Source organism: Chiloscyllium punctatum, chromosome 46 (assembly GCF_047496795.1).
Source record: "Chiloscyllium punctatum isolate Juve2018m chromosome 46, sChiPun1.3, whole genome shotgun sequence".
In the NCBI taxonomy this organism is placed as follows: domain Eukaryota; kingdom Metazoa; phylum Chordata; class Chondrichthyes; order Orectolobiformes; family Hemiscylliidae; genus Chiloscyllium; species Chiloscyllium punctatum.
Window position 1 is genome coordinate 62750475 of NC_092784.1, and position 15450 is coordinate 62765924.

Sequence of the window (15450 nt, forward strand, 5' to 3'; positions counted from 1 at the left end):
TTTCTCTGCCCAACTCTCCAATCTCTCTATATTCTGCTGCATTCTCTGACAGTCCCCTTCACTATCTGCTACTCCACCAATCTTAGTGTCATCTGCAGACTTGCTAATCAGACCACCTATACCTTCCTCCAGATCATTTATGTATATCACAAACGACAGTTTGGTCCCAGCACAGATCCCTGTTGGACACCACTGGTCACAGGTCTCCATTTTGAGAAACACCCTTCCACTACTCTCTGTCTCTTGTTGCCCAGTCAGTTCTCTACCCATCTAGCTAGTACACCCTGGACCCCATGGGACTTCACTTTCTCCATCAGCCTACCATGGGGAACCTTTTCACATGCCTTACTAAAGTCCACATAGATGACATCTACATCCCTTCCCTCAACCAACATTGTCACTTCTTCAAAGAATTCTATTAAGTTGGTAAGACATGACCTTCCCCACATAAACCCACGTTACTTATCACTGATAAGCCCATTTTTCTTCCAAATGAGTATATATCCTATCCCTCAGTATACTCTCCAGTAGCTTCCCAACCACTGACGTTAGGCTCACTGGTCTATAATTACCTGGATTATCCCTGTTACCCTTCTTAAACAAGGGGACAGCATTAGCAATTCTCCAGTCCTCTGGGACCTCACTCGTGTTCAAGGATGCTGCAAAGATATCTGTTAAGGCCCCAGCTATTTCCTCTCTCACTTCCCTCAATAACCTCGGATAGATCCCATCCAGACCTGGGGACTTGTCCACCTTAATGCCTTTTAGAATACCCAACACTTCCTCCCTCCTTATGCTGACTTGACCAAGAGTAATCAAACATCTATCCCTCACCGCAATATCCATCATGTCCCTCTCCTCGGTGAATACCGATGCAAAGTACTTGTTAAGAATCTCACCCATTTTCTCTGAGTCCAGGCATATTTTTACTTTGTTCTTGAGTGGGCCAACCCTTTCTCTAGTTACCCTCTTGCTCCTTATACATGAATAAAAGGCTTTGGGGTTTTCCTTAACCCTGTTTGCTAAAGATATCTCATGCCTCTTTTTAGCCCTCTTAATTTCTCGTTTCAGATTGTTCCTACATTCCTGATATTCTTCCAAAGCTTCACCTTCAGTCACCGAGACCTTCTGTATACTTCCTTCTTCCTCTTAGTTAGTCTCTCAATTTAACCTGCCATCCATGGTTCCATAATCTTGCCATTTCTATCCTTCATTCTCACAGCCATGTCTCTCCTGCACTCTAAGCAACCTCTCTTTTAAAGCTTATCAAATCTGGATTTACCGCCAAACTGCTGCTCCCAATCCACATTCCCCAGCTCCTGCCAACTTTTGCTCTAGTTGGCCTTCCCCAAATTTAGCACACTTTCTTTAGGACCACCCTCGCCTTTGTCCATGAGTATTCTAAAACTAATGGAACTGTGATCACTATTCCCAAAATAATCCCCTACTGAAACTTCACCCACCAGGTCAGACTCATTCTCCAATCCCAGGTCTGGGATGGCCCCTTCCCCTGAAGTATTCCCAAACTGGTCTAGAAAACCCTCTTGCTGCTCCTCACAAATTCTGCCCCATCCAGAACTCTAACACAAAGTGAATCCCAGTCAATGTTGGGAAAATTAAAATCTCCCATCACCACCAGCCTGCTGCTCTGACATCTTTCCATATTTATACCTCTATCGCACGCTCGCTGCTGGGAGGCCTGTCGTACAGTCCCAACATTGTTACCACACTCAATTTCTAAGCTCTGCCCATATTGCCTCACTGCACGAGTCCTCCACAGCTGTGAGATCCTCTCTGACCAGTCGTGAAATTCCTCCACCTCTTTTACATCGCTCTCTATCCCGTCTGAAGCATCGATATCCTGGGATATTTAGTTGCCAATCATGCCCTTCCCTCAACCAAGTCTCAGTAATAGCAATAATATCATACTCCCAGGTACTAATCCAAGCCCCAAATCCATCTGCCTTACCTGCTACACTTCTTGCATTAAAACAAATGCACCTCAGAGCACCTGTCCCTTTGTGTTCATCATCATTGTTAAGAAAGCATATGGTGTTTTGGCTTTCATTAATAGGGGGATTTAGTTTAAGAGCCGTGAGGTTTTGCTATAGCTCTACAAGTCCCTGGTGAGACCACACTTGGAATACTGCATCTAGTTCTGGTCACCCTACTATAGGAAAGATACAGAGGCTTTGGAGAGGGTGCAAAGAAGGTTTCCCAGGATGCTGCCTGGACTGGAGGGCTTGTCTTATGAAGAAAGGTTGAATAAGCTCGGACTTTTCTCTCTGGAGAGAAGGAGGAAGAGAGGAGACCCGATCGAGGTGTACAAGATAATGAGAGGAATGGATAGAGTCAATAGCCAGAGACCTTTCCCCAGGGCAGGATGATTGGTACGAGGAGTCATAGTTTTAAGATATTAGGAGGAAGGTATCGAGGAGAGTTGTGAATGCATGGAATGTGTTGCCAGCGGTGGTGGTGGAAGCAGAGTCATTAGGGACATTTAAGGGACAGTTGGACATGGACATAGACAGCAGTGAGTTGAGGGGTGGATAGGTTAAGTGATTATATTTTACATTAGCATTAAACCTCAGCACAACATCGTGGGCCTAAGGGCCTGTTCTGTGTTGTACTTTTCTATGTTCTAGGTTCTACCTGCTCCCAGCCTCCCCTTCCCCTTCGTCACACTGACTCCATTATCCAGTTCCTTCCAGGCTTTAGTTCCTGCCTCCTTCCTGTCCACTAACCACCTCAGTTGGTTCCCATCCCCCGCTACATTCGTTTAAACCCTTCCCAATAACAACAGGAAAAACATCCCCAAGGACACTGATTTCAGTCCAGCCCAGATGTAGACCATCCAATCTGTAACAGTCCCATCTCCCCCAGAACCTGTCCCAATGTCCCAAAACCCTGAACCCCTCCCTCCTGCACCATCTCTCAGGAGGTAAACAGTCAAGAGGTGGAATTAAACAACACAGAAACCAACCTCAATCCACACTGTTCACAATGAGTATGAGACTCCCTCTCTCTCGCTCTGAGGCAGAGCCAAGGAGGGAGAGTCACTGCACAGAGTCTGTGGGAGATGAAAGGGTCAAAGCTCTATCAGTGGGAATGGAACAGCAAGAGAAAGTGATTGAACTCAACATCATTCCCTCCCCCGGGGTACAGCTCCCCCCTCTCCTGGTGGATCTGACTCTCCCCGGGGTATAGCTCCCCCCCTCTCCTGGTGGATCTGACTCTCCCCGGGGTATAGTTCCCCCCCTCTCCTGGTGGATCTGACTCTGCCCGGGGTACAGTTCCCCCTCTCCTGGTGGATCTGACTCTCCCCGGGATATAGCTTCCCCACTCCTGGTGGATCTGACTCTTCCCAGGGTATAGTCCCCCCGTCTCCTGGTGGATCTGACTCTGCCTGGGGTACAGTTCCCCCTCTCCTGGTGGATCTGACTCTGCCCGGGGTACAGTTCCCCCTCTCCTGGTGGATCTGACTCTTCCCAGGGTATAGTCCCCCCCTCTCCTGGTGGATCTGACTCTGCCCGGGGTACAGTTCTCCCTCTCCTGGTGGATCTGAATCTCCCTCTCTCCTGATCCCTGTTCTATGATGATCAGGCCCCCACTGTTCACACTTGGCCCGAATCTGAAGATCCCCATATCAAACAGAACATGCTCGAGTCGGTGATCTCACCTCGTGGGTCATACAAGGTGACAGTCTTGTCATAGGTTCCAGTAACCAGTACATCGGGCCGGTAAACCAGACAGAGAACAGCTGCCTTCCCCCTGTGGGAATAAAACTTCAGTCAATCACTGTACTGCTCCCGCTGTAACTGGGCAGCACTGTCCACTTTCTCCCCATGTACCAAGGACACTCCCCCCATTCTCCTCCTCCTCCCCCAGCCCATACTGAGAGCAGCCCAGACTCAGTCACCCCTCTGCCCCCTCCCTGTAGATCCACACAGTCAGACTGGAGGGCACCACAGCTGGCATTCCCAATGCAGCCTCTGTAGAGGCACCGTGCAGCAAGGGGAGGGGGCCCTCAGGATGGTGGGGTTTCTCAGACCCCCATTCCACAGGTGCTGAGGGCACACAATAACCACCTCTGAGAGTCAGCAAAGGTATCTGACATTCGGGAAGGATAAGCAGAAAAGGAACAGGAGGTGGGGCAGCTCAGACAGACAAAAATAAAACCAGAACACCAACAAGAAATAATTTTGGTTTGGAGAATTGAAATGTCAAATCAATTGGATGGAGATGGGAAATATCAGAGAAAGTGGACACTAGTCAGAAGCAGTTTGTAGCCCCAACTCCCTAACAGTGGCTCCACTCCACAACAGTTCAAACAGGAGACGCACTCAGAATACATTTGGGAGTTTCATAGAATACCACATTTGGGAACCAACCCAGGAATGGGCTCATTTTTGTCATCAGCAATTTGCAATGCTGCAAGGTTAATTAACAATTTCATAGGAAGAGTGATCATAACTTAATAAATTACACATTTACTTTAAAGGGTGAGAAATCTGAGTCTAAAACAAGTGCTTTAGACTTAATTAAAAACTTTGTAAAGGTGTGAAGTTGGAGTTTGTTAAAGTGGACTGGGGAAATAGGTTAAAGGTTAAGACAGTAGAGAAGCAGTGACAGACACTGAAGGAGATATGTCATTGCTCAACAAAAACATATTCCATTCAGAAGGAACACCTCAATGAGAAGTGTGAACCATCCATGGTTGACTAAGAAAGCTGGCATCATGTCAGGTTTACAGAACACAGATACATGCTGCAGAAATTAGTGTTTGGCAGAGGATTGGTAAAATTTTACAAAACAGCAAAGGATGGGTAAAAGAATAATAAAGAGGGAGAAATTGGAATATGAGAAATAATAAGCAGTACATAAAGAGACAGTAAAACATTCCCCAGTACTCAAACGGTATTGGTTTATTTTGGCTTCCCCAACACATTAAGTAACTTTGAAAGGTTACTGAGGGAGATAAGGGCTCGTGGTGTCAGTGGTGGTTTATTAACATGGTTGAGAATTGATAAACTGACAGGAAACCAAGAGCTCAGTTAAAGGAATGACTGGTAAACTGTAACTAGGGGAGTGCTGCTGTGCCTTAACTATACACAATCTGTATTAACGACCTGCAGGTAAGGTCATAGAACACGGTCACCATCAGTTAGTGATTCAAGTCAGACAGGAAAGCAAGTTGTGAGGCAGAACCAAAGTCTGTAAAGAGACACAGCCCGTTGGGTGAGTGACAGGAGGTGTGTAACATGAGAATTTAGGAGGTTGTCCACTTTGGCAGGTAGAAGATAATAGCAGTATATTATTTAACTGGAGAGAGGTTGCAGAACTCTGAGCTACGGAGGAGCTGGGTAGCCTGAGACAACAAGTCATTAAGACGGCACATCGAAGTTTGGCCTTTATCACAGAAAGGATGGAAATGTAAAAGGCACATGGCAGCAGCTGGAGGCCTTTTGAGCCCACCCCATCAGACAACCGATGGGCCGAATAGCCTACTCCTTCTCTGATCTGAACTCAGGGAACAACCTGCTCACCAACTGAGCGGACCCAGTTTATTTCCAGCTGCCTTTGCAGGATGACAAGAATCATCACAAGAACACCTTCAGCTCGCAGGAGCAAATTACTGCAGCTGCTGGAATCTGTACCGACATCACTGCGTAACATCCTTGGAGAGACAGCAAGTGAACATTTCACAGCTCTGACAAACAGTCATCTAGACTCGAAACAGGAGCTTGCTCACTCTCCACACTTTCTGCCTGACTGGCTGTGATCTCCAGTATTTGTTGTTTTCATCACTTTCAGTTCTCCCTACTGGAACGAGGCTGGGTTGTGACAGAGGGGTCAGGGAGGGAGACATGGACAGCTTCCTGGTCAGACTGCTTCCTGCAGCAGCTGTAAACCTGACTGACAGCACAGCTTCAGCCTCTCCCCCTTCAATGGAGGATGCTGGAGCGGTGCCCAGTGGGATCCTCAGCTGCCCTCAGGGAACAGCAGGAAGGACAAGTCCCGTCAGGGCCATACAGCATCACCAGAGGGTCTCTGGGTCAATCCTCACACAAACCGCACCCCACCCCCTCCTGAAACTCACATCACTGGGGCAAATAACTGAGGCACAGACGTTACCTGATCTCTCGCACTCCTGCCCCCTCTGAAGCCATGTCCCAGAGTTTGACACTACTGTCCCAGGATCCAGAGCAGAGTATGTGGTCCTGTGCTGCAAGAGCCCAAACCCAACCCTGTAACAAGAGCAGAGGGTCACACTGATCAAGAACAGGCAGAGAACTTCACAACAGAATCTAGAACACACCTTTCCAGAGCATCCTTCATGACCTCCAAATGTCCCAAAGTGCTCGACAGCAGAAAGTGGTGCCCTGAAGTGTAGTCAAGGTTTGCACAGCAAGATCCCATTAACCAGAAGACATGCTTGGGAAATAGTTATGGGGCAGGACCCAGATGTCCCAATCGAGGTGATAGACATCATCTGGCTAATGCCTAGCAGCAACAGCAGCTTTTCTCTCACTAGCTGCAGGCCTGCTGTTCGGACGATGAACTAGCCCCTGTGCCACCACCACCCTCGGCAGCTCACCCCGACACTGTTCTCCTCACCCTGTGTGTCCCCCGTGGTTGGTCTCCAAGAGTTTTCACCAGCACCTTCTCCCCATCCTGTCCTAAACGTCTCAGGTCCCAGATATTCACATTCCGATCCCTGGATCCAGAAACACACAGCGAAGCATTCTGTACGACAGGAAGTAACAAAACGGTTACAATCTCAGCCATCAGCAGTTAGTCTGCCCCGGGACGGCAAGGATTGGTACAGGCACCCTTATCGTTTGTTATATACATAAATATCAAGTAGGTTTGGTAGAGTGGTTAATAGTGAAGAAGATGGTTGTAGGTTACAGGAAGATACAGATGGGTTGGTCAGATGGATAGACCAATGACAGATAATATTTAACCTGATAACTACGAGGTGATACACTTTGGAAGAAGAAACAAGATGAGGGAGTATTTGATGAATAAGGACACTGGGTAACTTAGAGGAGCAGAGAGATCTCAGGGTAATTATTCACAGATCCCTGAAGTCAGCAGAGCATGTGAACAGGAGGGTTAAGGCCATATATGGGACACTTGCTTTCATTTAGCCATGGCAGAGAGTACTAAGAGCAAGGAGGTAATGCTGGAGTTGTACAATGTGTTGGTCAGGCCACAGCTGGGGTAGTGTGTGCGTTTCTGGTCCCCTCACTATAGGAAGGATGTGCTAGCACTAGAGGGGCTACAGGCAGGCAGGCGAATGGGTGGGGGGGGGAACAGGGGCAGCCAGGCAGACGTGGAGACACAGGGGCAGGCAGACAGACCGACCGGGAGGCACAGGGACAGACAGACAGACAGACAGACCGACCGGGAGGCACAGGGACAGACAGACAGACCGACCGACCGGGAGGCACAGGGACAGACAGACAGACAGACAGACCGACCGGGAGGCACAGGGACAGACAGACAGACCGACCGACCGGGAGGCACAGGGACAGACAGACAGACCGACCGACCGACCGGGAGGCACAGGGACAGACAGACAGACCGACCGACCGACTGGGAGGCACAGGGACAGACAGACAGACCGACCGACCGACCGGGAGGCACAGGGACAGACAGACAGACCGACCGACCGACCGGGAGGCACAGGGACAGACAGACAGACCAACTGACCGGGAGGCACAGGAACAGACAGACAGACAGTCAGAGAGACAGACCGACAGACCGGGAGGCACAGGGACCAACAGGCAGACAGACAGGAGGCACAGGGACCGACAGGCAGACAGACAGACCGGGAGGCACAGGGACCGACAGGCAGACAGACAGACCGGGAGGCACAGGGACCGACAGGCAGACAGACAGACCGGGAGGCACAGGGACCGACAGGCAGACAGACAGACCGGGAGGCACAGGGACAGACAGGCAGACCGGGAGGCACAGGGACAGACAGGCAGACCGGGAGGCACAGGGACAGACAGGCAGACCGGGAGGCACAGGGACAGACAGGCAGACCGGGAGGCACAGGGACAGACAGGCAGACCGGGAGGCACAGGGACAGACAGGCAGACCGGGAGGCACAGGGACAGACAGGCAGACCGGGAGGCACAGGGACAGACAGGCAGACCGGGAGGCACAGGGACAGACAGGCAGACCGGGAGGCACAGGGACAGACAGGCAGACCGGGAGGCACAGGGACAGACAGGCAGACCGGGAGGCACAGGGACAGACAGGCAGACCGGGAGGCACAGGGACAGACAGGCAGACCGGGAGGCACAGGGACAGACAGGCAGACCGGGAGGCACAGGGACAGACAGGCAGACCGGGAGGCACAGGGACAGACAGGCAGACCGGGAGGCACAGGGACAGACAGGCAGACCGGGAGGCACAGGGACAGACAGGCAGACCGGGAGGCACAGGGACAGACAGGCAGACCGGGAGGCACAGGGACAGACAGGCAGACCGGGAGGCACAGGGACAGACAGGCAGGCAGACAGACCGGGAGGCACAGGGACAGACAGGCAGGCAGACAGACCGGGAGGCACAGGGACAGACAGGCAGGCAGACAGACAGACAGGGAGGCACAGGAACAGACAGACAGACAGTCAGACAGACAGGGAGGCACAGGAACAGACAGACAGACAGTCAGACAGACAGGGAGGCACAGGAACAGACAGACAGACAGTCAGAGAGACAGACCGACAGACCGGGAGGCACAGGGACCGACAGGCAGACAGACGGGAGGCACAGGGACAGACAGGCAGACCGGGAGGCACAGGGACAGACAGGCAGACCGGGAGGCACAGGGACAGACAGGCAGACCGGGAGGCACAGGGACAGACAGGCAGACCGGGAGGCACAGGGACAGACAGGCAGACCGGGAGGCACAGGGACAGACAGGCAGACCGGGAGGCACAGGGACAGACAGGCAGGCAGACAGACAGACAGGGAGGCACAGGGACAGACAGGCAGGCAGACAGACAGGGAGGTACAGGGACAGACAGGCAGGCAGACAGACAGGGAGGTACAGGGACAGACAGGCAGGCAGACAGACAGGGAGGTACAGGGACAGACAGGCAGACAGACAGACTGGGAGGCACAGGGACAGACAGGCAGGCAGGGAGGTACAGGGGCAGACAGGCAGACCGACAGACCGGGAGGCACAGGGGCAGACAGGCAGACCGACAGACCGGGAGGCACATGAGTAGACAGACTGACACAAAGACCCTGCCCTGTGGACCCTGCAGTACTGATACAGTAGGTTTGGTGGGATCACTTGCTACCAATTTACCTGAATCAACAAGACGGTGTCGACTGAAGCAAAATGTCCATCATTCAATGAGAAATGTTGAACCTTTGGATTACTAGTGGACCAAAGAGACAGATGCTCCTCAAGCTCGATACAAGCTGATGGCCAATCAAATTCCTTTCCTATTAAAACAGAAACAGAATTAGAAAGAGACAGGTCTGACCAGAATCCAAACCACAGCTCCAGCCTAAAACTCAACCACCCACTCTCTAACCGCAACACACATCTTGCCCTCATCCCCACAACAGTCGTGTCTCAGACAGGAACAGACCCAGACAGAGACAAGCCCACACAGACCAAGACAGACAGAGACACAAACCTTCCAATACTGGGTAGCTCATCCCCAAGATCTTCTGGGCCCGGATTCTCCAAGTCACCTCATCAGTCAGGACGTACTGGAACGCTCGACAAACCAACGGCAACACTCCGAGCACAAACCTGGCATCTAGGTATGAGCAGATCTCCAGCACCAGCTCCCAGGGGAGAGACAACAGACCTGACTGATCAGTGTCCCCAGCTAGCACCTGGCTGGAACGCAGTTTTACGTTCAAGTCTGATGCACTCGATTTGCTGATGCGAGTCTGGCTCTCGCTGCTTGGCTCTGGGGGACAGCTTTGGGGTCTGGGGCCAGACATTTCAGGGTTCCACACCCGGTCCACGTACTCCTGGGCCTGGAGTTCCAGCTCATCCTCCTGTTCTAGGTCAGACTCACCCTCCGGGGTATGATGAGGCTGGGTGCTCAGTCTATCATGAGACTCACTCGTCATAATTTCTTCACTGCTCCAGTCTCAGTGGAACACAAGCTGCAAAAACAAACCGAACATTAACTCACTCGGTGAATCCTGGAAAGAAGCCACAGGTTAAAGTAACTCAGGCTGCTGAAAGAATCTTTCCCCTTTCTGGGGAATCTGCAAATAGGGAACACAGTGTCAAAATAATTTAACAGGAACTCAGCAACAAGGAATTCCTTTTCTCAAAGGATGGATAGTCTTTGGAATTTTTAACCAACATGCAACCGAGCCTTTTCCATTCAACTAGTTTGAATGAAAACAGGTTTATGATTGTCAAAGAAGTCAATGGTTATTAGGGAGTAGATGGGAGAATGGAGCGGAGGCCAGTGGTGATCATATTGATGGATGGAGCAGGCTTGAGGGGTTTAATTGGTTCTTCCTGACTCCTGAGTGTGCTGTGTTATGGGAAATTGTTGAAACACTTGTGCACAAGTCACATCATAGCACACTACATTTCATCAGCTTGACAAATCACCAGCATGACAGTTTGTCCTGGGTGCTGAGAATCACCTGTCCCGCACAAAGTGAGGATATTTTCTAAGATCCAGTCTCGGTACCTAGATTAAAAGCATTTTACCCACATTTTAAAAAGCAAATAGATATTTTGCTGCTTCATTGCGTGCAAGATTGCGTGAGAATCAATGTACAAAACATATTTAATGGAACATCCTACAAACCCATTAATGTGAGGAGAACGGGTAACTCTTCATTGTTGTGGTTCTGTTCGTTGAGCTGGGAATTTGTCTTGCAAACGTTTCGTCCCCTGTCTAGGTGACATCTTCAGTGCGTGGGAGCCTCCTGTGAAGCGCTTCTGTGCTGTTTTCTCCGGTATTTATAGTGGCCTGTCTCTGCCGCTTCCGGTTGTCAGTTCGAGCTGTCCACTGTAGTGGCCGGTATATTGGGTCTATCAACACACACATCGACCTGGACACAATATACCGGCCACTACAGTGGACAGCTCGAACTGACAACCGGAAGCAGCAGAGACAGGCCACTATAAATACCGGAGAAAACAGCACAGAAGCGCTTCACAGGAGGCTCCCAAGCACTGAGGATGTCACCTAGACAGGGGACGAAACGTTTGCAAGACAAATTCCCAGCTCGGCGAACAGAACCACAACAACGAGCACCCGAGCTACAAATCTTCCACCAAACTTTGGGTAACTCTTCACTTTTTAGACATCAGTTTCTTCTCTGCTCTAAGGGGAGAGAGAGGTTTGATATTATGAATAAGTAAAGGTAGAATTAATTCAGAGTGGCTCAGCAACACACATTTAAACTAAATGATAAAATAATGAGAAACAACATGGAGAAAATGACATCGACATAGTGGTAGGTTGTGATCTTGAACACACTGCCTAAAGGGGCTGTGAAAGCAGACACCGTCAGAACTTTCAAAATGGAACCAGATAAATGCTGAAAGGGAAAATTCTGTATGGCCTGGGGAAGAGAAACTGGACTCATTTCAGAATCAAACCACGACAGTGACCTCTCCATGTCAGAAGCTACTTGCAGAGAAACTCAGTCCAATATAAATCGATCCCTGTCCAGTGACTGTCAGATCCCTGCCTCAGGAACACACTGCACCCCCTCCCATACCCTCACACTCAGGACTCCCCTGCCCTCAGGAATCCCCCCCCCCCCCCCAATACTCCCCCTGCCCTCAGGAATCCCCCCCAATACTCCCCCTGCCCTCAGGAATCCCCCCCCCCAATACTCCCCCTGCCCTCAGGAATCCCCCCCCCCCCAATACTCCCCCTGCCCTCAGGAATCCCCCCCCCCAATACTCCCCCTGCCCTCAGGAATCCCCCCCCGCCAATACTCCCCCTGCCCTCAGGAATCCCCCCCCCCCCAATACTCCCCCTGCCCTCAGGAATCCCCCCCCCCAATACTCCCCCTGCCCTCAGGAATCCCCCCCATACTCCCCCTGCCCTCAGGAATACTCCCCCCCCCCCCATACTCCCCCTGCCCTCAGGAACACTCCCCCCCAATACTCCCCCTGCCCTCAGGAATCTCTCCCCCCCCCAATACTCCCCCTGCCCTCAGGAATCTCTCCCCCCCCCCAATACTCCCCCTGCCCTCAGGAATCTCTCCCCCCCCCCAATACTCCCCCTGCCCTCAGGAATCTCTTCCCCCCCCCCAATACTCCCCCTGCCCTCAGGAATCTCTCCCCCCCCCCAATACTCCCCCCCCCCAATACTCCCCCTGCCCTCAGGAACACTCCCCCTGCCCTCAGGAATCTCCCCCCCCCCAATACTCCCCCTGCCCTCAGGAATCCCCCCCATACTCCCCCTGCCCTCAGGAATACTCCCCCCCCCCCCAATACTCCCCCTGCCCTCAGGAATACTCCCCCCCCCCAATACTCCCCCTGCCCTCAAGAATCTCTTCCCCCCCCCCCAATACTCCCCCTGCCCTCAAGAATCTCTTCCCCCCCCCCAATACTCCCCCTGCCCTCAGGAATCTCTCCCCCCCCCCAATACTCCCCCTGCCCACAGGAATCCCCCCCCCCAATACTCCCCTTGCCCTCAGGAATCCCCCCCCAATACTCCCCCTGCCCTCAGGAATCCCCCCCCCCCAATACATCCCCTGCCCTCAGGAATCTCTCCCCCCCCCAATACTCCCCCTGCCCTCAGGAATCTCTCCCCCCCCCAATACTCCCCCTGCCCTCAGGAATCCCCCCACCCCCAATACTCCCCCTGCCCTCAGGAATCTCTCCCCCCCCCCAATACTCCCCCTGCCCTCAGGAATCTCTCCCCCCCCCCCCAATACTCCCCCTGCCCTCAGGAATCTCTCCCCCCCCCAATACTCCCCCTGCCCTCAGGAATCTCTCCCCCCCCCCAATACTCCCCCTGCCCTCAGGAATCTCTCCCACCCCCAATACTCCCCCTGCCCTCAGGAATCTCTCCCACCCCCAATACTCCCCCTGCCCTCAGGAATCTCTCCCACCCCCAATACTCCCCCTGCCCTCAGGAATCCCCCCCCCCCAACACTCCCCCTGCCCTCAGGAATCTCTCCCCCCCCCCCAATACTCCCCCTGCCCTCAGGAATCCCCCCCCCCAATACTCCCCCTGCCCTCAGGAACACTCCTCTGTGGACATCAGTTTCCTGAAGCAAACCCCCCCTCACCCTCACCCTCACCCTCACCCTCACCCTGACCCTGACCCTGACCCTGACCCTGACCCTGACCCTCACCCTCACCCTCACCCTCACCCTGACCCTGACCCTGACCCTGCTCCACAGACCACACCTACTCTCTCTCTCCTTCCCCACCCCTCAGGTTGCGGCCTGTGCTGTTAGGCCGGGCCTGCCGTGCGGCTGAGGCCGGGGATTTTCCGCTACCTCAGCTTCCGCATCCCCTCCGCCTCCCGGCGGCGCAGTCAATAAACGTCACTGATTCAGGTCACATGACAAGAGCGCAAGTTTATGATGTCATACCAGTGACGCCACGGCGGAGCGCAGCAGCACTTGATTGGAGGATCGACACTGACTGGGCGCAGCGTCACGACACGTCATTCGCCTGCTGACTGGAGTACAGGCACTCAGCGGGTGGATCGCCAGACCCACTGCGTGATTGGAGGAGCCACCCTCACTGGGCGGGGCACTAGACCTCGCGCCAGACTGGTGCAGCGGACCGCAGTGGGCGTGGCACCAGACCACCCACCTGATTGGCGGAGCGACCCTCAGTAGGCGGTGCACCAAACCACCCGCCTGATTGGCGGAGCGACCCTCAGTGGGCGGTGCACCAGACCACCCGCCTGATTGGCGGAGCGACCCTCAGTAGGCGGTGCACCAGACCACCCGCCTGATTGGCGGAGCGACCCTCAGTGGGCGGTGCACCAAACCACCCGCCTGATTGGCGGAGCGACCCTCAGTGGGCGGTGCACCAGACCACCCGCCTGATTGGCGGAGCGACCCTCAGTAGGCGGTGCACCAGACCACCCGCCTGATTGGCGGAGCGACCCTCAGTAGGCGGTGCACCAGACCACCCGCCTGATTGGCGGAACCGCCCTCAGTGGGCGGGGCACTAGACCTCGCGCCAGACTGGTGCAGCGGACCGCAGTGGGCGGTGCACCAGACCACCCGCCTGATTGGCGGAGCGACCCTCAGTGGGCGGTGCACCAAACCACCCGCCTGATTGGCGGAACCGCCCTCAGTGGGCGGTGCACCAGACCACCCGCCTGATTGGCGGAGCGGCCCTCAGTGGGCGGGGTGATATGTCATGCACCGAGCTGAGTGCGTGGTTTGGGATTCCAGGGGGGGACACGGTGTGAGCTGCAGTCCCGGGCATCACCGTCCCTGTACTGTCGGGTATCAAAGCCTCTGCTCCCTAACCTCCCCAGTAACAACTCAGCCCAATGGAGCTGAGGCACAGGCCTTTCCACTGAAGCCAGGGACGCTGTGAACTAGCCCCTCACCCAGTGTACTTTATAATAATACTTAGCACTTTATGTGAACGCCTCTACTATTTAAACACGGGTTGTTGGTTGTCTACCCTTGCACTATTGCTAACTGTATAAAGCAAACCTCACTTCATGCAGCATTCAGGAACAACCACTCTTGGTTTACTTTGCTAACCTTATTGGAAATGCTATGTCACACATCCTAAAACATAGCAAAATCACAGACACGATCAGCTCTGGTCTAAACCATGTAACACACAAGGTGCCTGAACTCAGTTACATTGTGAGACAAAGACTGGCAGATATTGGAATCCAAGCAGCATCACGCGATATATCCCTTCTTCAGGTCTCGGGGGTGGGTATAAGGCGAGCTGCAGATAAAGGGAGTGGGGTAGGGTGGCGAGATTCGGATAGGTGAAGGCAGACAGTACGACCTGGTTGGTTAATAGAACATAGAAGAATACAGCGCAGTACAGGCCCTTCGGCCCTCGCTGTTGCGCCGATCAAAGCCCACCTAACTTACACTAGCCCACTATCCTCCATATACCTATCCAATGCCCGCTTAAATACCCATAAAGAGGGAGAGTCCACTACTGCTACTGGCAGGGCATTCCATGAACTTACGACTCGCTGAGTGAAGAACCTACCCCTAACATCAGTCCTATATCTACCCCCCCTTAATTTAAAGCTATGCCCCCTTGTAATAGGAGGAATGACTCCGCTTGGTGGATGAGAGGAACGGTAGGGAGGGAGAGGAGGGTTACTTGAAATTGGAAAACTCAGTGCTGTAAAATTCCGAGCCACTCCAACCATTACAAAAACCTTATTTAGCATTAAAGTTTCTCTCAACCAGTGTACTTAATCACTCATTAGTGCACTACAAGCAGTACCTATTATAGAAGGTCCT

General features: G+C 52.9%; 1 protein-coding gene across 5 annotated transcripts in view; it reads right to left on the reverse strand.

Annotated features, from left to right (window-relative positions):
* The window catches only part of fbxw9 (F-box and WD repeat domain containing 9), a 26021-nt gene extending 12479 nt beyond the window's left edge, over positions 1 to 13542 (reverse strand). The window contains exons 1-6 of one of the 5 annotated variants that reach the window (XM_072564474.1): positions 13483 to 13542; positions 9672 to 10155; positions 9335 to 9474; positions 6619 to 6747; positions 6136 to 6248; positions 3680 to 3771 (exon numbers count right to left, since the gene is read on the reverse strand). In XM_072564474.1, coding sequence (XP_072420575.1) covers positions 3680 to 3771; positions 6136 to 6248; positions 6619 to 6747; positions 9335 to 9474; positions 9672 to 10119 — 922 coding nt within the window. In that variant the 5' untranslated portion in view covers positions 10120 to 10155; positions 13483 to 13542. Of the gene's footprint in view, positions 1 to 3679; positions 3772 to 6135; positions 6249 to 6618; positions 6748 to 9334; positions 9475 to 9671; positions 10156 to 11632; positions 11709 to 13390 lie in introns of those variants that run through there. The other 4 variants (XM_072564473.1, XM_072564475.1, XM_072564477.1 and 1 more) reach the window with 4 other exon arrangements.
* Positions 13543 to 15450: the final 1908 nt, after the last annotated feature.